Source organism: Microtus pennsylvanicus, chromosome 2, assembly GCF_037038515.1.
Source record: "Microtus pennsylvanicus isolate mMicPen1 chromosome 2, mMicPen1.hap1, whole genome shotgun sequence".
Taxonomy (NCBI): Eukaryota; Metazoa; Chordata; class Mammalia; order Rodentia; family Cricetidae; genus Microtus; species Microtus pennsylvanicus.
In genome coordinates, this window is record NC_134580.1 from 65,039,988 (window position 1) to 65,065,578 (window position 25,591).

General features: G+C 45.6%; 1 protein-coding gene across 1 annotated transcript; it reads right to left on the minus strand.

The window, feature by feature from the left end:
- Pop1 (POP1 ribonuclease P/MRP subunit) lies at nucleotides 1-25,570 on the minus strand. Its single transcript, XM_075961216.1, has 16 exons — nucleotides 25,469-25,570; nucleotides 23,438-23,581; nucleotides 21,097-21,264; nucleotides 19,819-19,994; nucleotides 18,164-18,412; nucleotides 16,641-16,728; nucleotides 16,078-16,265; nucleotides 14,695-14,951; nucleotides 14,382-14,475; nucleotides 12,043-12,154; nucleotides 11,220-11,339; nucleotides 7,430-7,545; nucleotides 6,575-6,766; nucleotides 5,289-5,443; nucleotides 1,746-2,102; nucleotides 1-907 (listed from the first exon to the last, which is right to left on the minus strand). Exons 2-16 carry the CDS (start codon nucleotides 23,577-23,579, stop codon nucleotides 268-270), a joined length of 3,054 nt encoding a protein of 1,017 aa, XP_075817331.1. The 5' UTR covers nucleotides 23,580-23,581; nucleotides 25,469-25,570; the 3' UTR covers nucleotides 1-267.
- Nucleotides 25,571-25,591: the final 21 nt, after the last annotated feature.

The window sequence follows — 25,591 nt, forward strand, 5'->3', positions numbered from 1 at the left end:
GGGGGTCTGGCGTGGGTCACATTACTTTAATACAAAGTGTTCATCTAACACATTAAACAACTGAACATATTCCAGGTACAGGAAAAGATAGAAACAGATTATTAAGATAAGGTAAACAGACCGCCATCCACATAACTGTATCATTTTAATTCTTGTTCCAAGCTGCACACTGTAACAGATGACAAAAGCAGCCAAGACTCCCATGGGAGTCAACAAAAACAGCTGCACTCCATGTCCAGCCAGGCATAGATCTCACAGAACCCGAATTCACACCTCAATGGCAATTCTTGCAAACCGATACTGCAGAGAGGCGGGTGGTCGCAGCAGCACCAGGCCCCTTGTGGCTGCCGGCTGGCTGGACAGCATTTCCAGCAAGCCAGTCAAACTAACAAACCCTAAGGCTTCTCCACAGCCCACAGCCATAGAGAAATCCCCCTGTGTGACGAAGCCCAGGAGGACTCTGGAGCAGTGTGATGCCAGTCCCGGGAGGGGGCCGGACCAAAGCCCCCGTATCAGAGCTTCCTGCTCAGCTGTGGGCGCCCCTGCCAGACCCGTAGAGGCAGCGAGCTCTCGGCTCTGCCTCTTCTCCACTTTCTTCTTTTCTTTCTCTTTCAGAATCAGGCTTTTGAATGGATCACTGTGTCTGGATTCCAGGGGTCCATGGTAACAAGAATTCTGACTGAGCTGGAGCAGGTCCTCTTTGGACGGGACACAGATCATGGCGTGAGGCTCGGGGCTGCCCTTCCTGAGCAGGGACAGGCTGACCCACACCAGGGCTCTGGGGAAATCATCCAGAATGGACAAGTAGGCCTTTCTTGTCAGTTCTCGCTGGCCACTGCAGGGAGCCCGCCTGGCCTCAGAACTGGGCCCACACCAAGCAGAGAGTTGCTTCAGTAATTTCCTACTCCTACGTGAAGTAACAGACATATAAAATTATAATTAAAAAACATTTAAAGCATACGATATATTTATAATTAACATTCCTCTTTTCATGTGCCTGCCATTCTGAAAAACTTAAAAAAACTGTGCCAAACTTAAAAACAAAAATTTTAGAATTGGTGCAGAAAAAAAATAAGGCTTATAGAAAAATAAGACAGATCTTAGGGATATAATCAAAGCAAGCAGATAGAGTTTAAGGACAAAGAAGGATATAAAATGAGGTGAAAGATGAGCACTATTCAAATGGGAGCACGTCACAGCATGCTGAGAAGCGGAGCTGAGTCCACAGCAGCATCAAGGGCGGTGCTCCCTGCATATGGACACTGCAGCATCACCATGCTCCCTGAATATGGACGCTGCATCATCACCATGCTCCCTGTATATGGACGCTGCATCATCACCGTGCTCCCTGCACATGGACGTAGTGCTCCCTGCACATGGACGCAGTGCTCCCTGCACATGGACGCAGTGCTCCCTGCACATGGACGCAGTGCTCCCTGCACATGGACGCTGCAGCATCCCCGTGCCACAATGAATGACTGACGGCCCACCCCATACACACTAATTCCCAAGAACTGGAAAGGCTAACTCAAAACAGGCTTGTCACCCATCGGGGTCCCTGGTTTAGGACAATATTTCCAATCATCTCATCGGTTAGTACCGTGTCTCAAATCAAAAACTGCTTCCCTAGGCCGCCTATCACACATCAAAGAACCGGCTCCCTTTCTCAGAAAGTCACCAATCAGCATAGGAGCACATTCAGTACAGAGAACAGTTCAATGGATGTGGCAGCTGCCTGCACTTACCGCAGAACACAGAGCTGGCTAGCGGCGGCGGCATGGCTCTCACTGGCACCGTGGCTCTCACTGGCACCGTGCTCTAAGACCATCTTGGTCCCTGCCTGTGCTTGACAGTCTGTGTCTTCTGGCTTTGTGGGGTTGTTTTCAGGTATGTCTGCCTCATTAGACTGGCAGAGCTCTTCAGGGACACGGGGCACTGCGAGTTGTCTTGGGTTGTCTTGAGCACCAGGTACTGAGGTTACAGGAGATGCCTCTTGGGCCTGAACCCTGGACTCCCAGTCCTGAGTCAGCTGCTCCCAGGGACAGCAGAAAGGTGCCAACGTGCCAAACTTAACATAGTTGGGCCTTTTGGCAGGAGGGCGTCTGGTGAAAAAAGAAATCAATCTTAAACAACTGAACAGTGGAGAATTAAAACAGCCAAGACCATTATAACACATCTGCAGCCAACACGCACACACAAGACTCCCCAAGGAATGTATGATAAAGATCACCAACCCTGCTCATGAAGCTCCTTGTTTTCTCTGGTCTTTTTTGTTTTGTTGTTGCTGTGTGCATGCATGTATGTGTGTGTGTAGTCCTGACCTGCCAAGGTCACTATTGTCCACCAGGCTGCCTGCAAACTCTCAGAGATCCACCTGCCTCTGCTTCCCCTGTGCAGGGTGTGCGCCGCTGCGCCCAGATCTTTGGTTTTTAAACAGGTCCCACATCTACAAATGTATGCAGCCTCTGGAAACCAAATGCAGTACCGCAGTGCTTACCCTGAGAGCTCCAATCACGGTGTCCCTGGGGCTGGGCAGTGTTATCCCTGGAGATGCACAAGGCATCTCCCTCACTTCTGACCTGACAACTGCACTAAACATGAGTAAAGAGAAAGACTGTGTCCTGCAAACTTTTGTGTACAGGCAGGGTACCTGGAAGGATGCACAGGAAACTGATACTGTGTGTTTGGACGGAGGCAGGGACACACCAGGTCAGAATTTAGGGAGAAGTTCCGCTGTAAACCACAGGCCTCTGGGAAGACTCAAACTACCAATGTTCTGCTACAGCAGGGGTTCTTAACCTTCCTAATGCTGCAACCCTTCAAAGAGGTTCCTCATCTTGCAGTGACATATTATAAAATTATCTTCATTGCTACTTCACGACTGTAATTTTGCTGCTATTACAAATCCTAATGTAAATATTTGATATCCAGGATATCTGATAGCCCCTGTAGGGGTCTTGACCACGGGTTTGAACAGTTGTGCTAACTGGACCTGTTGTCAAATCACCTTCTAAACATTTAAGTTTATATTATAGACTACTGCTGCTCTCAGCCACGGGCAGAGGAGCTTCTTCTGCAGTGGGTGGCAATTAATGCACAGTCTTACAACTTGCCAAAGTACCTAGAATAAGTGAGAACAGCATGCTCAGCCATAAACAGCACAACTACATGGCCCCTTCTAAGGCTCAGGGAACCATGGTGCAGACACAGAACCGAAGGAGGGGATGGATGCTACGCCACACCGTCTTCGGGACACGGCAGAGGCACACATACTATGCCACGCCGAGCCACAGCAGTCATGGACACATGGAGACCATCCATACAAGGCCTGCAAAGAGCAAGTTGTCAAAACCCAGCAGGGATCTGGGAGGGGCTCACCAGGCCCTCTGAGGAGCTCCTGGCAGCTAGTGGTTCCCCAAGAAGAAGTCATTTTCTTCAGTGGTGTGGCCATTGTTAAGTTGCCCATGCTCCAGTAAACAGTCCATACCCATACTCACAAAGACAGCCCTAATTAAATTCCATGAGTCAAAAAAACAAGAAAGGACAGGAAAACAGGAGGACCTGGGAAGAAGTCAGTAGGATAGGGAGGGAGGTAAGAGAGGACAAGGGGGCAGCAAACACAATATATGAAATTATCAAAAAAATTAAAAAGTAAAGAAATTAACAAAATTTCTAAAAGAAAGGAAAAAAAGAAAAGAAAGGAAAGGAAAGGAAAGGAAAGGAAAGGAAAGGAAAGGAAAGGAAAGGAAAGGAAAGGAAAGGAAAGAGTCTCCATAAAGTCCGGGACAGACTTAGGTCTACTCTGTGCCTACAAGAGCCACGGTGTCTAGAGGGGTGTGGGATCCCACAGTAGGCTTGAAATAAATGTGTTGGATGAATGAATGATTCAGACAAATACAGAGATGCATATAGGTGCAGTTTCCCAAACCACAGGGCAAGAAAACAGAGGTAACCTAAAAGGTCACTGATGAAGCACAGGCCCTCCACGCTGCAAACTTATGGAACCACTCCAAGCTCCGTCCTGCACCACAGCCGGCAAGCTGTGCCAAATGGGCCTAATCTGCCCTGTTATCTGTTTTTATATGACCCATGAGCTGAGAATAATTTTCATATTTTCAATGGCTGAAAAAGTAAATGATTCTACTTCATGACACTGAAAATTTTACGAAATCCAAATGTGAGCGACCGTACATAAGACCTGGTTGGAACTCCACCTCACTCCTTTGTTTACGTCTGTGGCTGCGTCCCTGTCATGGAGACCAGGAGTCTACAAAGCCAACACTGCCATCATGTGGCCCTCTACAAAAGAAGCTTGCCAACATTTGGTTTATGATCATTGTTTGTTGATATGGAAACCAACACAATATATGATTAAATGAAAAGGTCAGGTCTCAAAATAGTGTGAAAAAGTCTAAATAGTGAAACTGAGTATTCTTAGTTACAGGCCCCTCAACAACAGTCTGGGAGGAACACAGACACACAGCCCATGACTGCTGGTGATCTGGTGCAGAATCAAGTCACAACTCAGCCACTAAGTCACTCATCTGTCTATCACTCAACAAACGGGCCAGACTCCTGCCTGTCTCTGTGGCTGTGGTAATGAGCAGGGATTCCCAACTTAGCCCTCCTGGTGCTCCCACTAAAGTCACCGCAACATCCAACTGTCTACTCGTTCATCAAACAGCAAACATTAGCGAGGCCGACTGCACACGGTCTATGGCTGGATCCACAGGCACCACTCACGAGTGGGAGTTTCTGTGCTTCTGGGAGCCTACAGTTTAACGGGAATACAGAGACCTATGGTCCACTTCTCTATATATCAGAAATAGAGGCCCTCATCCACTCATTTCCAACGAAAAATCAGAGACTACAAGGATAAATACTAAAATACTAAAACAGCACATGTATGTTTGGACGGCAGAACGGTAGCAGTATAAAGTGATCTACCCACCTCCATGGTTTCATTAACGCTTATAAATCAGCCTTTTAAAGCAGAATCTCCACAAGAGTGGGGGTGGGATGGGGTGAGATCTATTAGCAAGCATCTGAAATGCTTGTCTCAGTTCAGCTGTCCATCACACAAGTCAGAAAGTAACCGAGAGAAGGGCTGGACCAGATGGGCCTGCAAAGGCCAACAGAGAAGCTCCTGGCTAAAGCTTCTCAACCACCTCTTGGTAAGAGAGAAAGAACTCAAAGAGAAGCAATTGCGATGCTCCCCGAGCCATTAGGTGATTCAAGCAGACGCTTCTCATTCCTGAAGACAGACCAGAAGAGAGTCCCTTCCTTACCTTTTGTAGCTTTCTAGAAGATCCTTAGCTTGATCTTCAGCAAACAGAGCCCCAGCAAGGCAGTCTGGGAAGTCACCTGGGATGTTAGGTGATCTTCGATACTGAGAATGCACTGCCGTCTCTTTCAATCCCCCAACTCTTGCACCTCGGTAGATCTAAAAGAAACGACAGGAGGCCCTGTCGGTTTACTGACTTGAAATGAAATTGTTTAACTGTCTAAATAAGCTACAAGGATTAATCCTAAAATATTAAAATGAGAAATAAGCTAAAAGCCCATCAAAAAGATAACAGGTAAATACATGCTAGGATAATCCTATAACCAAACACCACACAATAATGAATGAATGGACTTCAATACACGTGGAAAAATCCTCGGTACCCAGAGAATAACACAGGTTGCAGAAGCACACACATAATAAGGCATAGAGCCTAAAAACATGTACTTTACAGAGATACACACATTTGATAAAGGTATGAGAGCATGCACTGAGGAAAACAAACACCAAAATCATAATGGTGTTACTTCAGGAGCGGGGAGACTGGTGTGCCAGACGTGAGGCCCTGCCAGTGAACCTGTACGCTTAATTTTCTAAGTGGGATGGCAGGCCAAAGGTGCACAGCCCCTCAGTACATAGGACCTTATTTTTTCTATGTGAATGAAATAATGCCTAATGGTCTGGGGGATGGAGCTACACGAGAGAGTGCTTCCTAGCCTGCTAAGACCTTCAGTTCAACTCCTAGCACTGAAGAAAACAGACAAAAAAAAAAACTTAATTAAAAGAAATTAAGTGGAACAACTTAAAAAAATAAAATAAAATCAACCCTTCCTAAATGATTAACAGACTGCTCCTTGCACTAGGCATAATTGCCAAAAATTAACTACCTGCATGAGTCTGACGCCGGCACGCCTCTCACCATCTCTAGCAGAGTCGTGCTTAAGCTAACCGGAAAATACACACAACACAGATTTTAATAAAAATGTTGGCTACAGTTAGGAAGACCAGGCTGGCCTTGAACTCAGAGATCTGCCTGCCTCTGCTGGGACTAAAGGCGTGCACCACCACCACCACCACCCAGCTATTGTTACTACTATTTAAAAATAAAATCATTCTACTTCAAAAACTTAGTATTGTTTATGACTAGGGTGTGGGACAAGGGTAGACAGGTGGATATCAACACATAAAGCAAGCGCATATGGAAATATCACAGAGTAGCTGTACAATTAATATGTTAATCACTGTGTTTTAAATAGTGCAACTATTGCGTGAAATCAAAAGGCAACTTACAAATGGAATCCAAAAAGCCATGCCCCAACCCTTGGGAAGGAGGACATCCCAGCCACTTCCCCAGCCCAGCCGGTCTTCGCCAGTCACTTTTCCTGGCTGTTGGATCAAAAGAATAGGAATCTTGGATTCTTGAGGCCCTAAAACAAGCTGTGACCCTGGCACCAGCAATTCACTTCTCATCCGATTTAAATCCTAAAGGGGAAGAAAACAAGTCAATAGAAACAGTCACTGTCTTCTAGATCGTCCTTCTAGACCTTCCTAGACCTTCTAGACCTTCCTAGACCTCCTATATCTTACTAGATCTTCTACTTTGTAGACCTTCTAGACCTTATTAGACCTTCTAGATCTTATTATACCTTCCAGACCTTCCTAGACCTTCTAGACTTTGTAGACCTTCTAGACCTTATTAGACCTTCCTACACCTTAACCTTCTAGATCTTACTAGACCTTCTAGACCCCCTATATCTTACTAGATCTTCTAGACCTTCCTACACCTTCTAGACTTTGTAGACCTTCTAGACCTTATTAGACCTTCTAGACCTTCCTAGACCTTACTAGACATTTTAGTTTCCTAGACCTCCAAGATCTATTTAGAACTTATTAGACCTTATAAACTTTACTAGATCTTCTAGATCATCCTACTAGATCTTCTAGATCGCCATAGGAAGAAATTTACAAAGTGAGTTCCAGGTCAGCCAGGGCTACACAGAGAAATCCTGTCTTGGGGTGGAGTGGGGGAGAGAATGTATAAATAGGTACATGGAACACTGAAACATAAAATCACTTTGTAGTCTCTAAGACAGTGACTCTCCCCGTCATCCATGATCTTACCACTAATCCTGGCACGTTAGTTACCTGATCCGAGATTTTACTCTCTGTGACACTCCTACAGATATCACGGCTCCAGAGGAAGCTGTGGGCACACTCCACGGGCACGCCCTCCAGAAGCAGCTGTCTAACTTGCTCATTATCTAAGAGGGAAGAGAAAGAGCCTTCAAACCACACTTTCTCTCCGTCAGTCCGAACACTGGCAGACGGCAGTGACGGGCATGTCCCAAACTAGAAGACAAAAACTAAGTTATTCTTATAGTTGGTTTCCTAGCCCTTGAAATAACAAAGGCTAATAAACACTTTTCTTTGATATTTACTTCTGTGCAGACACACAATTATAATACTAATAATTATAAGTTGCCCCTTGAATTTGAGATAATCAAATTTCTAGAAGACACTTTCCATTACCCTCGGTTCTCTTAGAACTAACTTTACTGAGCTCGTCACTCCTGTCTGTAAAACACACCTCTCCGTTCCTTTAAGGAGAGCAATGTTTGTGAACTGTCCTGTCTCTTAAGGAAGGCACACTGCACTCAGAATATCAGAAAGAAGGGTTTTCGGTCATGGACACTTCCACACTGTCACTTAAACATGACAGAAAAAAGTCCTTCAGATCTATGTTGTTAGACTGAAGAATTAAAACTCAACTGGTGAGGAGGGGACAGCTATTGTTCCAAAATGCCAACATGGAACTCACTCAAAAGCACAAACCTGTGTGGGTCTGCAGCCAGGGAAAAATAAGCTGGGAGTGACTAGGCACTGGCACGACAGATTTCAGGGAGGACAAAGCTGCAGAGAGCAGCACTAGTGTCTACAAACGCTCTTTCTCCTGGAGACTGAGCAGCGAGGCCTAAGGTGCCGTGAGAGTGTTCACGAGCGAGCACTGGAGCTCACAGCTGCTCTGTGCCGTGAAGAGTGTTGACGAGCACTGGAGTCCATGGCCGCCCTGTGCTGTAACTGTGCTCACGAGCCCTGGAGCTCACAGCTGCCTTGTGTCGTGAAGTGTTCACGAGCACTGGAGTTCACAGCTGCCCTGTGCCGTGAAGAGTGTTGACGAGCACTGGAGTCCATGGCCGCCCTGTGCTGTAACTGTGCTCACGAGCCCTGGAGCTCACAGCTGCCTTGTGTCGTGAAGTGTTCACGAGCACTGGAGTTCACAGCTGCCCTGTGCCGTGAAGAGTGTTGACGAGCACTGGAGGCCATGGCTGCCCTGTACTATGAGAGTGTTCATGAGCACTGGAGTCCATGGCCGCCCTGTGCTGTAACGGTGCTCACAAACACTGCAGTCCACGGCTGCCCTGTGCCGTGAGAGTGTTCACGAACACTGGAGTCCACGGCTGCCCTGTGCCGTGAAGTGTTCACGAGCACTGGAGTCCACGGCTGCCCTGTGCCGTGAAGTGTTCACGAGCACTGGAGTCCACGGCTGCCCTGAACTGAGAGTGTTCACGAGCACTGGAGTCCATGGCTGCCCTGAACTGAGAGTGTTCACGAACACTGGAGTCTACGGCTGCCCTGTGCTGTAACAGTGCTCACGAGCACTAGAAAAGGAAAATATGTCTGCCCACCTGCCATTCTGAAGGCAACCAGACTCCTTCATGGCTGTGGTGGTGGCAAGAACATATGGCCAAAGAGCATTTCAAGAGCAATTTTTTAAAGGAGCTACACACACAATGTATTTTTTTTCTTCCATTTTGTTTTGTTTGCTGCTAGCCAGTAAGTGAGAAGCCAGAGTGCACGCTTACAATGCACACACTTAGAACATGCCCCGTCACTGACCCATAATTCCTGCCTCCGAGGCCAACATTAAAGCAAGCTCTTCTCTAGCAAGAGCCAATCCAAACAATCTATGGAAGCACAGAAGCGACTGCTACAGACAATGAATGAAGAAGAGCATACAGCACAAAGGTGGTTTGAGGTTTTCTTCCCATTTTCCCAGTGCTGGGACTCGAACCCAGGCCCGTGCGATGTTAGGCACAAGCTCTATCACCACCCTACACCTCCAGCCTCAAAGACACTTACACAGTAAACCACTCTGTTAATGAAGCTGGAAAGTGTTATAAAAACGTGTTAGTAATTAACACTCAGGAGAACCTCTTCAAAGCCTGAGAATACAGTCAGGCTCCTAGGAACCTGTTCCTCTAAGAGCTGCCTAAGCTTCAGTTAATACAAGAAAATAAGGAGCTTGTTACCCAAAGCAGGCAAACTCTTTCAAGCTAGAAGCACTTGAGTCGATTTTGCTATTGCTGCCTGTTTAAGTCAAAATGGGCAGAGAACAATTTCAGATATAGGCAGACTGGGCTAGGTCAAGGAATTACGTGTAAGTTGTCCTACTGTTGAGTCTTCTAAGGACTGATCTTTCAACTGATCCAGCCCCCCCAAAAGTGTACCTCTACCCTTTGTTTTGACTCAGCTTGCTAGATGAGAAAAAATACAGATATAATACTAATTCAGCTAATTCATGTGAAGAGTGTACTCCTTGCCAGGCATCTGACTCTTGCCCACAAACCAAGCATTCAGGATGCTGAGGCAGGAATACTGACATGTTCAAGGCCACCCTGGGCTTTATAACAAGTTCAGGCCAGCATAGCTACATAGCAAGTCCTTATCTCAAAACAACTAGGGACTGAACTAGGGCCACTCACATAGTAGGCAAGCACTCTACTGAACCACATCCCCAGCCCGAAAGTATACTTCTTTATGTAGCTCAACATCAAATAAAAGTATCTTCATAGGAATTACAGTACTTAAAACAGGTTCTAATGATCGCAGCACTCAGGAGAAAGAGGCAAAGCTCCGTGAGTTCAAAGCCAGCCTGCTCTACAAAGGGAGTCCCAGGCCAGCCAGAGGTACCCAGTGAGATCCTGTCTCAAAAAAACAAAATAATAGCAACAAAAACAGGCTGGAGTGAAATCCACGACAATGTCTAACAGTGAATCTTACAGTAGAAACCAGATCATGTTTCACGACAGACTTTAATCTTCTTTAACCGATTCGTGCTAAACCTGTTAGGAAGGGTGTTAGAACTTCCCATCCAAACATAGATAATGAGGAAGCCAGAGGGATGCAGAGTCCACCCGCAGCTCTGAAGTGACTCCACACGAAATTCTCGGGAGACCCTCCCACGTACGCAGTTTCACTAGACCACTGAATGAGACAGCCACAGCAAGGCAGTCAGGCTCCACAGTGACTAACTTACCTGAGTCTTCAAATCCTCAGTCACCTTTTATGTGGACCTCTGACAGGACCATTTATTGGTCCCTAGTAAGCTAGCTAAGGACAGGCAGAGAGGCTGGGAACAAAACTGTGAAGTTGTTATGACACACTTAAATGTCGCAAACTCAGAAGCTAGTTTCAATGGCTCTCCTAATTAATGTGTTTAAATGACACCATCCCAGCTGCAGCCAATCCCGGATCAGTTTAAAACTCTAGCCAGTCCCAACCCACCTCCCAGCCAAGTGGTTCGCGTGGGTCCCTCCACTCTGTCAAAACAATGTGGTCTGATACTTCAGCACCTGGGATGGCCTTGCCAGGATTCGAACCTGGATCATCTGTATGGTCAGACAGAGGCTTCCAAAGAGCACAAGACCAGCTGCCGGTGCACATCCCTTCCTCACAGCTAAATTCTGAAGCTCCAGGCGTTTGGGAGACTAAAGAGAGACACACTAGAGAAAACTGAGGACTCTGGGAAAAACATCAAACTTGAGTAGCTAGCTGTGTGGTTTACAACTCCCTGAAAGACACTCTCCACGCCACGTCCTCGGACACACACCTCATGGGACCCGACAGCTCAACCAGGAACATGGCTACAACTTACCTTGGTGTCTTTCCGGATGCGGCAAAGCTCTGGACCGCTGTGGGGGCAAATTTGTTCTCGGATCCCTCACTGTCAATCCCAGAATGGTACCTGCAGGAATTTCCGCTGGTGAGGAGACTCCTTCAACAGAATAGAAACAGAAGGGATGCGTTAAACAGAAGCTTAGATAGAGAAAGGCTCGCATGGGGCAGGTGCGGCTCAGTGAGCAAAGGCGCCTGCTGGAGGCTGATGATCTGACTCTAATCTGTGCGGTGAAAGGAGAGGACTGAGTTACACACACACACACACATACAAATACAAATAAGTAAATGTAAAAAATGTGTTTAAATCACAATATGTATTAATACAATCTTGTTTGTAGTTTGAACCTTTCAGATTTTCCTAGTGAAACTATTTTCTTGGAGAAATTACTTTAAAATACATATCACCTTTCCCCCACAAATTTACTCAGAAAATAAATTAACACTTTAAAAGTAAAGTTTCTTGCAAAATAAAATTTAAAGGACATAAAATTATCTTCCAACATGGACCAGTAGGTTTCTCATCAGCTACACATACAAGGGGCAGTAAGCACAGACATTGGGTGAGCTCCTGCTCGGCCGCTCACTTGTAACTTCAGAATGCCAGTGACTTAGAATAAGAACAACCTTATTTCACAGGCGTGAGCACAATGCCTCAATCTTGGACTCCAGCTTCTTACTTGCTTCTCGAGTCACATCACAGCAAATAAACGCAACAGAAAGCAAGACCACTCACTGGGGCCAACTGCTCTCTGCCCCGCTCCCCACCCCTCCCCAGCACAGTAGATTCTCCCTCTTTCTACCTCCCAGCAACTGGAAGACGGCTTCTTGTCTTTGATGAAGGCCAGCGCCATCAGAGCTCTTGCAAGTGTCGCTCCACCAGTGATGGGCTGTCTCCTCTGCATCCTCTTCCCCCTGGAAAACAAGAACTCCTCCTCAGCAGCCAGGCCCAACAACTGTGGTGAGTCAGTCCTAATGATTGCTACGTTGTAAGAAGGTTGTAACACAGCTGGCCCCGCTCCCTTTGTTTCTGGGTGTGAGAATAACTCGTTCACCAGGAGCAGTGAGGATGCAACTGTACTTGATAGAAATCACTACCAGACTAACACTCTAATTAGAGACTTCGCAGCCTTTACAAGATGCTATTTAACCAAGCACCGCCATTCTTCCTTGTGCACGCTTCCTATGGAGGTGCTGGCCCCCCCACTCTTACCACCTCCTCTCTAATTTAACAATAAAATGCTCCCTTCTCACCAGGCCAGAGCTGTGCTACTCTTAGCAACACCGGATAAGATGCGTACACGCTTCACTAACGCCCAGGCAAGGCTGGGATTTGGCAAGGTTTCCATGGTGTTTCAAGTACGAGATACATGACAGACATGACACCAAGAGCAGTGATTAGTGCTGGACCCTAAAGCGGTAACTTTTAAGACGGGGCCACCTGACAGAACACAGGCAGCAGAGCTAAGTGGTGTGGAGCACAGGCTCCAGAACCAAACCTGAATTCACGTCTTTACTCCATAACTTATTAGCACACGGAAGAGCCTATGCTAGGCACTATGCTAAGCCCTGAGGACAGAACAGAGGGCAGAACCAGGCAGAACCAGGCCTGCTGACCATCATGAATGGCAGAGGCCAGTGAGAGACACAGGTGTTATAAGCACAAGAACCAGACTATACTAGTAAGCTGAGGAAAAGTGCAGGAAGCTACAGAACAATGTAGGGGGGGAGCTAACCTGAGGGCACAAGGGTTCGAGAGGGAATACAGACTGTATGAGATGAGCTGAAACTTAAATAACGAGGACATTTTAGCCCAACCAAGAGTAGCACAACAGAATGTTAAGAAGGTAGAAAGAAAATAAGTACAAGTCAAGGAAATGGAAATGACACATTCTAGACCATGAAAAGCCAGCACGGCCAAAGGGTGAGGAGAGACTAAAAGTCTAAGATGACACAGGCCACAGTACGGGATCTGAGTGAGTTTAACCTCAAATTACATGAGAAGCTACTTGGGAATTTATCATTTCAAAAAGCAGTGAATTAACTGGGTTTGGAATATAGCTCAGGGACAGCTACAGCGACTGCCTGTCTAGCAAGCAAAAGGCCTGGATTCCATCTACAAAAAGCAATGTGACAGAAACAGCAAAAAGTGAATAAAATGTCCATCCCGAGCAGGAATAACAAGGGAAAATCCTAAATCCACTCCGGGACCCCAGGCCGAGACAGCAACGGAGGCCGAGATGAACGCCAAGGAGACAGAGAGGGGCTGCTGTCGTGGTTTAGAGCCTCAGCTTGATCACTGTCTTTGCCCACATCAAATCTGAGGCTCACCTGCTAAATCAACTGACTAGGATGGAACCCAGAAGGAGACCCCTAACCACACCTCATGCTCTAGGCCAGCACTGTCTACACATCAGTCACAAGCCACAGAGAGAATTCATCTTTAGTTAAAATTAAAAGAGGTACAAATTCAGTATCTCAGCCATTCAGTTACATTTTTAAGTGTTCAATGATGTCATGTGAGTGGTGGTTATCAATCTTGAGAACACAAAGGAATATCTTCCCTGCTTCTGATCCGAAGTGCTGAGTGGACATACTACTTAACTTCCCAGAAAATCTATCATAAGCTAAACTAAAAAAAAAGAAGAAGAAGAAGAAGAAGAAGAAGAAGGAAAAGGGGAAGAAGAAAGAAGATTAGCAGACAATTTCAGAGATTTTTTTTAGAGGCATTCCATTGCCCATCTATGAAGGGGAGATTACCTTCTATAAGAACCAGAAAAGCAAGAATAATCTATAATTTAAAATTCAATTTGTCTAGCCGGATATGATGGTGTAAACATTTAATCCCAGCACTTGGAAGGCAGAGGTAGGCAGATCTCTGTGAGTTCCAGACCAGCCTAGTCTATAGATTGAGTTCCAGGACAGCTACAGCTGTAACAGAAAAACCCTGTCTCAGGAAAAAAAAAAATTCAATTGAATTATCGCATCCATTGAGATAATTTTCCAGAAATGAAAGATTATTTAAAAAAAAAATTGTTAACAAAAACAAGTTGGGAAATACACAGTTAAGGAACAACCGATGGGCTATCAGATCATACGCTAGGTTTACAGATGGACCAGCACGACAGTCACATTTACTCACTGTGTGTAGAGGAGCAGCCCTCAGTGCCGAGGTCAGGATGCAGTGGGAAAGAGGACCAATCAGCCGGAACCTGTTCATCTCCATCGTCAGATCACTGAGAAAAGGCCAATAAACACAAACTCCCATCACTTATGATGTCTATACCACTGACAATGGGACAAGTCACAGCGGACATGGCAGGCCACAGGACAAGGCAGCCAGCATGACTCAGGAGGCGGAGGCAGGCAGATCTCTGAGTTCAGGACAGCTAGGGCTACACCGGGAAACCAGAAAAGGGGGGAGCGAGGCCTTCCACGGTGAACGCAGCTCCTACCTGATGACGACCCCTGTAGGAAGACAGACCCACGAACGCGGCTGGCACGGGTCTCTAGTCCCATCGCCAAGAGTTCTCTTGGTGCGTCGAGGGCTCTCTGCATCGTCTTTCCTTTTCCTTTTCTGGCCTACGCTGTCATCAGCTTCTTCAGGCTGACTTTCCCCTCGGTCTGCTGTCGGGAGTGGGTCAGGAACGAAGACACCTGAGCTGACGGGTTCTGAGCACTGGCACACTGCTCTCATTTCCTCCAGGACAGCCTAAGGAGTTGTTAAACATGGACTTTACATCCTTGGAATTTAAACACACACTGACTGCTCCTGCGGAGGACCCAGTGTTAAGTCTCAGCACCTACACAAGGGCTAACAACTGTCTTATTCCAGTTCCAGAGAATCAGACAGCCCCTATCGGCCTGCCTGCGCACCAGGCACATACATGGTGCACAGATATACATACAAGCAAAACACCGACACACATTAAAAAAAAAAAATAAGTAAATACATTCTTAATAAATATTTTTAAGCTAAGCAGTGGTGGCGCACGCTTTTAATCCCAGCACTCAAGAGGCAGAAGCAGGCGGATCTCTGTGAATTTGAGGCCATCCTGGGCTACAGGGCAAGTTCCAGGACAGGCTCCAAAGCTATAGAAAAACCCTGTCTTGAGAAAAATAAATAAATACAAATTTAAAATAAAAATTAAAAACATGTGTGTGTGTGTTTAAGTTAAATGCAGTGTTACAAATTGAATTGGTGAAAAAGGGTATATTCATTGTGGTAATCATTACATTTTATATACATACATACATATATATATATACATATATATATATATACACACACACACATACACCATATTCAAGGTAAACATAGCCATTCCTTGTTCAACAGTTTTGGATAAAAAGAATTTTTTTAAATAAAGAAGTATCAGTCAGGTATGGTAGCACATGACTTTAACCCCAGCACTTGGGAGACAAACGCAGACAGATTACTGCAAGTCTGAGGCCAGTTTGGTCTACATGGCAGATGCAGGACAGTCAGTGCTACACAGGGTCAGTCTCAAAAAAGAAAAAAAAAAGGAAGAAAAGATAGAAGGAAGGAAACAAAATTTAATTGATTTATTAATAAAAGTATCATACCAAACTGACAGTCAAACTTTTATACCACTGAAATTTCTAAAAGATCGTCTTCCGGTGGTAGTTAAGAATGGAACAGTGGGCAGGAGAGACGGCTCCGCAGGTAAATGGGACTGCCACCATTCTGAAGACACGACTTTGATCCCCGGTCCCCACACGGTGGAAGAGCGGATTCACACACACCGTCCTCTGGCCTCCACGTCTATACCCACACATTGTATAATAAATACACAGAATGTGACAGAAAGATATACCAGCTTAAGGGTCGGATGAAGCCAGATCCACAGTTGCCTATCCTCAGACGTATCCCCCGGGGTCTTCCTAGGCTTCCAGAGAAACGTGACAGGCCCCAGAGCTTCTCTGGGATACGTATTTGCCCGGTAAAGCACGAGACTCCCTTGTCGCTTTCCAGACAAGCAGTGAACAGCAGCGAAGGTCAGTCCTGCAACAAACACAAGCAAAACACCCTGACTTCAAGGGCTCACAAGAAGCCTTGTTTCCTGAGAGCCGTACTATTAACCACTGTTGGTCTCCACAAGAAGCTTAAAAGAGAGCCAGGCACACAGAGAGCTATCCAAAAAGATTTGTTAAATGAATGACTTCATGAGTTTCGAGTTGTTTCCACCTAAGTTTACTCCACAGAATAATGGCTCACTTTACACAAAAGAATGCTATTAAAGATTTAAATATCAACTCAACCTTTCTTACGTTAACACACACACTGGGAGTAAGAATATCTCACATATTGTCATATTAAAACTATGAAATGCTTACAGTAGACACTCATTCAACAACGCCCGGCTTTGGAAGTGATTACCTGTGTCTGTGCTACACATCTGAGAAAGCGCCCTCAGTATTTCCTCCTCTTTGCCCTTCAACTCCAAACAACAGTAATACGATAAGTCCTGAACAAAGAAAAAACATAATTAAATATGCTATGATCTGTTTACAATGCTTAAAAAAAAAAGCTAAGAAGCCAATGCTCTATCAGAAAACTTGCTGAGAGATGCAGGAGGTTAAGAGCATGTACTGCTCTTGCAGGGGACTCAAGTTCAAGTTCCAGTACCCGCTTTGGGTGGCTTCACAACTGCATAACTCCAGCTTCTAAGGGGATCTGATCTAACACCATTGGCAAAAAAGAAAACCTGTTCTAAGACACAGATCAAACCACCCAAAACCGCTTCCACAACTCAAAATCTACAGCCTGCCTATTACTATACATTAGCAGATATTCTGAAGCCAATCTGAGTCAAAGGTCAAAATGAATCTTCATTTAATTCATAACATACAGAGTCCTACATTTTAGCAAGCATATTTTATTTTATCCCACTCACATTGGCTAGTTCAAAATGGGCTATAAAAACTGCTGCTTCTAAATAAAGTATTGTTCTTTCCTCAGATCGACGCAAGGTAAGAAGCCATAGGAAAGGAGCAAGACAGAGAATTTCACAAAGTGAGCTGAAGTCAGGGCAGTCCCTGACTTGTACAGCACCGCTGAACTCTGACATAAGCAATGAACTTGTCCTGTCTTCCTCCCATGCTGTCCTGGCTATGCCAGTCTGACTAACGTACAAGGAAACCAAGAGTACAATCTTGCTACTGTAGTTAAAGAGAGACAGGGCTGAGTACTGAAGAACCCTGAAGAACTGTGGCAACAGCTACAGCCTTCCCTACAACCTCACAATCGGTTCTACCGTTCCCTGCATCGCAGGAGAGGGCACCAAGGCACTGAGATGGCCTTTTTGTGCAACGCTACATGGTTCAGCAGAAGCAGCATTCATGCCGGGACCACTGACACCCAGACCAACCCTAACCACAACAGCTTGAAACAAGCCCAGTTTACTCAGCAATCAGAACCAAAAGACGGAATTAGAGCTGCGCTTTAGACAGATCCCGAGCAATCTCTACCATCACTGGCCTAGAAACCTTCCTGCCAACAACAGTGCCCTCTCAGTTATCCGTGACCAGATGGACCTCGCCCAAATTTGTACAACCAGACTCCCAGCTCAGTAGCTGTATGGTGAGTTACCCAGACCTCGTCTATAAACAGAAACTTCCTACCTCATGCTGTGGTTGTAAGGACTGAATGATGGAACACACGGAAAGCACTGAAAACCGGCTGGATATAGACAGCCCTAGTCCCGTATTGACTATATGAGACCCCGTCTCAAAAACAAAGAAAGGCACACATCCCTAGATGTCCACCTCTCCCACTAAGGCTGCTTCATCTCCGGCACAGCTGTGTCCCAGTCCTCACAGAAAAGACTTATCACAATGATATTCTTTGGAACAATCAAAAGCAAGTTCTGGGAAGGCTCCCGGTCCTGCAGCAAAGCACACCTGTAGGAGGCAGAGGTTCGTCATGGCGCGGTAGCTGGCCCGGTGGCTCTTGGACGTGGGCCTCTCCCCCAGGCAGTAACCCCACCTCTTCACCATGTGAAAGCGTTTGGCATGCCAGATGTGAGTCTCCAACCATATGTTCTTCTTCTGTCTACGGTTAAATTCCAGCGTCCGGTTTATGTGACATCTTCGGGCTTTGTGGCATTTATTTTTTGAAAGTTCCTTTTTCTGATGAGCAGCTTTCTCTGCCTACAGTTTAAAGAAGAAAGGCTGACCCTGTTTGTAAGCAACTCAGGCCACAGCTGAACGTTAGGAGTTCAAACAACTATAATACATGGGCCACTTTGCTTAACTGGTTGGTTTAGAGTCTTCCCCACATTGGTCAGGGAGGGAGAAAATGGAAAGTGAAGATTTCAGAGGCAGGAAAAAGGAAGCAAAGTTCTAACACTTGCTAATAGGCAAACCTCATCTTTTATGAAGATACAATACTTATAAAATTTCAACACACAAGGCTGGAGAGATGGCTCAGTGGTTTACAGCACATTGTTCTTGCAAAAGACCCAGGTTCAATTCCCAGCACCCACACGATAGCTCACAACTATCTGTAATTTCTGGCGCCCTTTTCTGATTGTCTGGGCACCAGACATGTACATAATACACATACATACATACATGCAGGAAAACGCTCATACACATAGGACAAAGTAAACAAATGTAAAAATAATGTTCAACATAGTAGCATAAGCTTCCTGTGGCTATTAGCGGACAGCAAGATTAATCAAACACTAGCTTCCTGCTTTAATCTTTACATAAGAAATACAGAAATGGAAACACCAATTCATTCATTTAAACATGCTACATTTTGCTAAGAAACAAACCTCACATTTGATTGATAAGTGCAAAATTCCTGGTTAGTTTTCACACTTAAATCTCTTCTATTATTAAGCTAAACTTCTTTGAAAACAAACTCTTTATAGATAAGGATTTCAACTAGCTGGATTCTAACCCTCTCCCTGCACAGTACCAACACACTGTAAGCATTTCATAAATACATCTTGATGCATATAGTAAAGACGGGTAGCTTAGCCAATTTTAGAGTAAAGCCCAAACATAATCAGATCTGTATAAAAAGATTAAAATCCCAGCACTAGGGAGGTAAAGGCAAGAAGATCGGTTTAAGTTCCTCATTAGCTACGGATCACATTTAAGACCAGCCTGTGCTATGTGAGAACCTGCCTCAAAAAGAAAAAGGAAGGAAGGAAGGAGAGAGAGAGAGAGAGGGAGGACAGAGGGGTTCCAAGTGCTATAATTTAAACTCTTGGAGTGGGATAAGGTCTCACTATGTAGCCCTGGCTGGCCTGAAAAATCACTACATAGACCAGGCTGGTCTCACATTCACAGAGCTCCCCTTGCCTCTGCCTCCTGAGCCTTGGGATTAAAGGACTACTAAGAGCAGCTATAATATCTAACTATCTGCTAAAGTAGCCAGCGAAGGTGGACAGGGCTAGATAATGATCAAAACAAAAATATTCAAGCAAAGTAAAAAAAAAAAAAGTTAATAGTAAGTGTGATTTCCTTAAAATTCTTCCAGGCCAACACTTGTGAACCCTTCTGGAAACTACTAACCTAAACGTTAACACTAAGTTGATACCCACCTCTTTTTTGGCCAACTCCTGCAACCGTCTAGGAAGGCGTTTGACATTGTGGCTCATGGCTCTTCGTCGCATGTGCCGTGGAAGAGTCTGGAAAACCAGCGAATTCGATGACTTCTGGGCCACAGCTTTTAACATAGCACTGATTTCAGCAGCGCGTGCTTGGGCGAAAGTAGAGGCTGTAAGGGAAACGCCAAGGTCACTCACAGCAGATCTGGAGTCAGTGGTCGAGTAAGCGCCAATACTTGTCATTTCTGTGTTCTAGTCCCTGGAGAAGATTCTTCAGTGTTAACGCTTTTTTCCAAGTTTTCTAAAAGAATTCCATTTTCAAGCTAGAAAAAATTTTTATCTTCCTAAATATTCTAGTCCGCAAATAAAGTTAGCCAACTTTGGAGTTGTGAAGACCAGAGACTGTAAGCACTTACAGTCATGGCACAGAATCACAACCTGTGCTTCCTATCTCTTTAGCTGTGCACTGTGTTGTGTGCACATGGCTACATGCACCCGGATTCATACGTGCAGGGGCCAGAGGAAGACATCTGTGTGTTCCTGTCACTCTCTGGTCTCCAGCTGAACCAGAATCTCACTGGTCTGGTTGGACTGGACTGGCCAAAGAGCTCCCGGGGTCAACCACGCCCAGCTTTTCACACTTGAGTGTCCCAACCTCTAATCACAACCGTTTTTAATCGCAATGCTCACAAACGGAAAAAACAAAGGGGAAAACTTTATTAAGAGCTTGATTTCAAGGGGGTCACCACTTCCTGCTTTTTCAAAACCTGTAATATTTATTATTATTATTTTTTTTTTTTACTGAAAACAGAACCAGTGTCAAGCTTCTCTTTCTGCACATATCTCTTTCTGTAAACTGGTGCTAGTGAAATAAACAAATTCATCTAAAAACAGAGATATCAGAAAGCACACCTAAGTAACGTTCAAGGAACAGAGTGTAGGTGATGGTGCATATAGAAGTGACAGTGGGGATGGAGGTGAGGGTGGAGGTGATGTGAACCTGGAGGCCAGGCTTTCAATCTCGGCTTCTTCGGCTTCTGCAGTACTTTCAGAGGGAGAGGGAGAAGGAAGTTAGGGGAACAGCTTACAAACAGATTGATGAGAGGACTCAGAAAGAATCTGAAGAGAGAACACCAGCCTAAGGATGTAATGGTGGGAGCTCAGGCTAGAGGTGAGCAGTGGTAAGAACAGAGAGGGGGAGCCAGGCAGGGCAGCAGACAGCAGCGTGCTGGCTCTAGAAACAAAGAGCTCAACCTCCTTACCCACACCTACCGGTTATGTATTTGGGGATCTCCTGGGATGTGCCCTCAGGACCTGCTTTCCAGCCTCCCTTTTTCTTAAACATGATTTTGGAGGAAGATTGCTCATTCCCATCAGACTCAGGGAGCAAGTGGGGACTCATCTTGTTCTGCCACTGCTGTGAGGTTCCAGAATGAAGTTCTAGGAAGTTTTTAAAAATAAAACAAAAGAAGTATGTTACGAGAGGTAGGATAACCATAGAGAATTAACCTGTTAACCCTACAACCATCATACAATTTTTTTTTAAAGATTTATTTATTTATTATGTATACAACATTCCTTCCATGGATGCTTGCATGCCAGAAGAGGGCACCAGACCCCATTACAGATGGTTGTGAGCCACCATGTGGTTGCTGGGAATTGAACTCAGGACCTTTGGAAGAGCAGTCAGTGCTCTTAACCTCTGAGCCATCTCTCCAGCCCCCATCATACAATTTTTATTATTTGCCCATACTCGTGTGTGTGTGTGTGTGTGTGTGTTGGTGTGGGTGTGTGCACGTGTTCATGCATGAACACAGGTTCCAAGGACTGAACTCAGGTCTCCAGCCTAACCCACCAAGCACTTGTACACTCTCAGGCCCCACTATCTTTTCTTCTAAGAAGAATCTTGGGTAGCAAGGTGACTTTCACAAGAACAAGCCCAAAGGCAGCACAACAGGTACTCACGTCGGTGTGACACAATGACAGATACAGCCGGTGATCGTGTCAGTGTGACACACTGGCAAGTGTAACAGTAATCACATTGATGCGCCAGGTCAACGGAAACAAGGGAATTTTCTCCTTTGAGATTTCCAACATAACATGAATTATTAATCAAAGCCCTATAATTGCTATGGTATAAACATCTGCAGACAGGAGAGGTCAGGAAGAACTGCACAGGGTTCCTGGCTATCCCATTGGCATGTGAATTAGGCCTCTATAACCTTAAAACACATTAGAAGGTTTGTCACTGTGAGCTATAAATGAGGTAATATTTGGGAAAGCTATACCACATAGCAAAGTTGCAGAAGATACATTTTTAGATCAAATCTAGAGCTTAAGAATTTAAATCTAGGGGCTGGAGAGATGGCTCCAACGTTAAGAGCACTGACTGCTCTTCCAGAGGTCCTGAGCTCAATTCCCAGCAACCTCATGGTGGCTCACAGCCATCTGTAATGAGATCTAGTGCCCTTTTCTGATGTGCAAAGATTCATGCAGACAGAACACTATATACAATAAATAAATCTTTAAAAGAGAGAGAGAATTTAAATCTCACGTTCAACCAATCAGGTCTAAAGCACCCTGCTCCTTAAACAACCTCTCCAAACTGGCCTTCTCTACAGCTGTCCAGTGGACACCTCCACCCTACCATTTCACAGGGGTCTGCGGTTATCACATTGGTTAATTTCTCTTAGGAAATACAGGGGTATAACTTAAATCAAACATATCAGCTCTAAAATATGCATAATCATACTATGGCAATATGTCTATCTTAAAAAGTCAAGTGAACCCTCAGTAAACAGCAAACCTCCACTCCAACAAAATTATCTGTCCTCCCTTCTCCTCCCCTTTCTCTTTGCTTCCCTTCATGTCTCTCTGTCTCTCTGTCTCTCTGTCTCTCTCTCTCTCTCTCACACACACACACACACACACACACACACACACGAGTAGAACAGAGAACTTAATCTCAAACACATTGTAATTTTATGTGTCATTATCACATGGACTCAAACATGGCACATGAATTAAGGTCAGAGGACAACTTTCAAAACTCAGTTCTCTCCTTCCACCATGGGTTCAGGGAATGGTACCCAGGTGGTCAGGAGTGGGTGGCCTGGGCATCTCCCACTGAGTACTGACCCACGGAGTACCTGACCCACTGAGCACCTGACCCACTGAGCATCTTACCAGGCTGTAATTTTAAAGTCTAGAAACAATTCATACTGGTGGATTCTATTGCTTTCATTTTGCAAAAAAACAGAATGAAATTCAACTGTTAAGTGACTCACATGGGGTGACCCCAAAGCTGAGAGTCAAACCGCAGGCAGAGCTGGAGGTCCTTGCACTACTCTGTCCGTGAGAGGAGAGCAGCTGGGAACCGAAGTTCCTCTGGCCTCTACCCACCCAGGGATGATGGCACGGCTCTGCGTTAGCATGGGGTTACAGGTGAACTTTAACAAGAAGACAGACTTGCAAGATCTAATAACAGAGTTTTTTTGTATCTCTCTTTAAATCAATTTAAATTGTTTACCTCTGAGATGAAGGCTAGCAAACAAAACTGGCAAAAAGCAATTTAACTCAAAATAAAGTAGAAAGGGCACTGTGTGCATCTTACCTTGTTTTTGAGATTGAAAAGGTCTCCCCGCTCCAAAATGGTGCTTTCCACCTCTTTCAGCCCTAAAGCCAGAGGCTAAAGTCACATTAGTGGGCTGGTTCCTCATTTTCTTAGCATGTTTTCTTTCTTTTGCGTTCGACATTTCTGGAAAGGAAGCAATACACTTAACAGACAGAGAGAAAACTCTTATTTCGAAAACAATGAATTGCCAGACACGGTTGTTCACATCAGCATTGGGGAGGCAGAGGCAGGAGGCTCAAAAGTTATCCTTAGCCACACAGCACAAGACCAGCCTGCCTACCTGAGACCCTATTTCAAAACACAACAAAAGGACTTAATTTTAAAGCGGGCCAGCAAGATGGCTCAGCAGGTAAAGGGACTTGCTGATGAACCTGATGGCCTCCATTCAATCCCCGGGACCTACACAATGCAAACAGAGAGTCTACTCCTTAAAGTTGTCCTCTGACAACTTCAAGCTCACTGTGAAATACCCCTAGGCCCCCACACTAATAAATATCAAAGGTAAAAACAATAAATTTAATAAATGTTTATATAGCTCAAAATTTGATGACACCAAAACATTACCATAGTCATCTATAGCAGGTATTCCAAAAAAGCCATGAATGGTATCCATACCCAAAATTCATCTCAACAGGAACACACATGAAGCAGAGGCCCGGATCCCCCACTGTCCTTCAGCCTTGCATACATGGAGCAGAGGCCCTGGATTCTTCTCTACTCTCCCACGGACAAAGAAAAGCAGAGGCATAATGACCAGCACTGCAGTGATGGCATGCCAACGACGGCATGCACGCTCCACTGTGGAATAAAGGACACCCGGAACCCTTTATGGAATTTAGAGGCAGCGTTTGTGTTCCAGCCCCTGCTTGGCCACTTACTGTCTCCCTAAGCCTTAGCTTCTCTCTGTAAAACTCTCACGGTTTCGGTAAGCACTGGATAAGAATGCAGAGGGCAGAGTGGTGTGGGATTTGGTTTCCGTGTATGTTAATAGCTACACTGAAGCTGGGCTTTTCCAATCTGGGTAACCAGTATCCTTAAAAACGTTTTTGTTTGCCAGGCAGTGGTGGCACACGCTTTTAATCCCAGCACTTGGGAGGCAGAGGCAGGCGGATCTCTGTGAGTTCGAGGCCAGTTTGGTCTACAGAGAGAGTTCCAGGACAGCTAGGGCTGTTACACAGAGAAACCCTGTCTTGAAACCCACTCCCCCTGGGGGAAAAAAAAAGTTATTGAAGGAGTAGATTTGAGACAGGGTCTCTCTGTGCAACCTTGGCTACTAGCCTCATACCTACGGAGATCTGCTCGCCTTTGCTTCCTAAGTGACATGCACCACAAAAAGAGGAGGAAGGAAGGAAGGAAGGAAGGAAGGAAGGAAGGAAGGAAGGAAGGAAGGAAGGAAGGAAGGAAGGAAGGAAGATGAAAAAATAAACAGGCACATCTACTTCAGAAAGTGCAAATTGGCTTTTATCTTTAATAAATAAATTCAATAAATCTTTAATAAATGGTAAATTTACACCAAATACACTAAAGAATTGCTTTAAAATAAGCTTCTTTATGATATATTATCGGTAACTGATTTGTACATCTAGTTCATATACCGGGGTCGGGAGTGGGAAAACGCTGAAGTCCTGAGCTAGAGGAAGATGACACCCCTGACACCGGACCCCAGTCGCCCTGAGGCGATCTTGCAGAGAAAGGAGGCAGGGGGACGAAAGGCAGACCACACCTCTGCTTGGTTCCCCCCCAGTGAGCCACCTCGCCTCTTTAGGGAACCAGAATAGGCTGCAAGCGCATTCCCAGAGTGGGTTCTGCCTGGCAGGGCAAGGACGAGCATAAAGCTCCAAGGGAGCGCAGCAGCCAGAGGCTCTGGACTGGAAGAGGGCCCGGCAGCATGGACCTCGGCATGAGAAAGATGCCCCGAGCCGACCCCGCCACTGCAGGCCGGCGTGCGGTCCCACACGCGGCCCCCACGAGCTGACGAACCCCGCTAGGCACCAGCTCCTCAACACCAACCTGCCAGACTCTCTGAGGATTCCGCGGGTCAGAAAGCTCCCACCTCAGCGCCTGAGTGAGCAAGCGAGCTGAGGACGCATGCGCCAGCACAGCGGCTTCCTCCACGTGTCCCGGAGCCGCCCG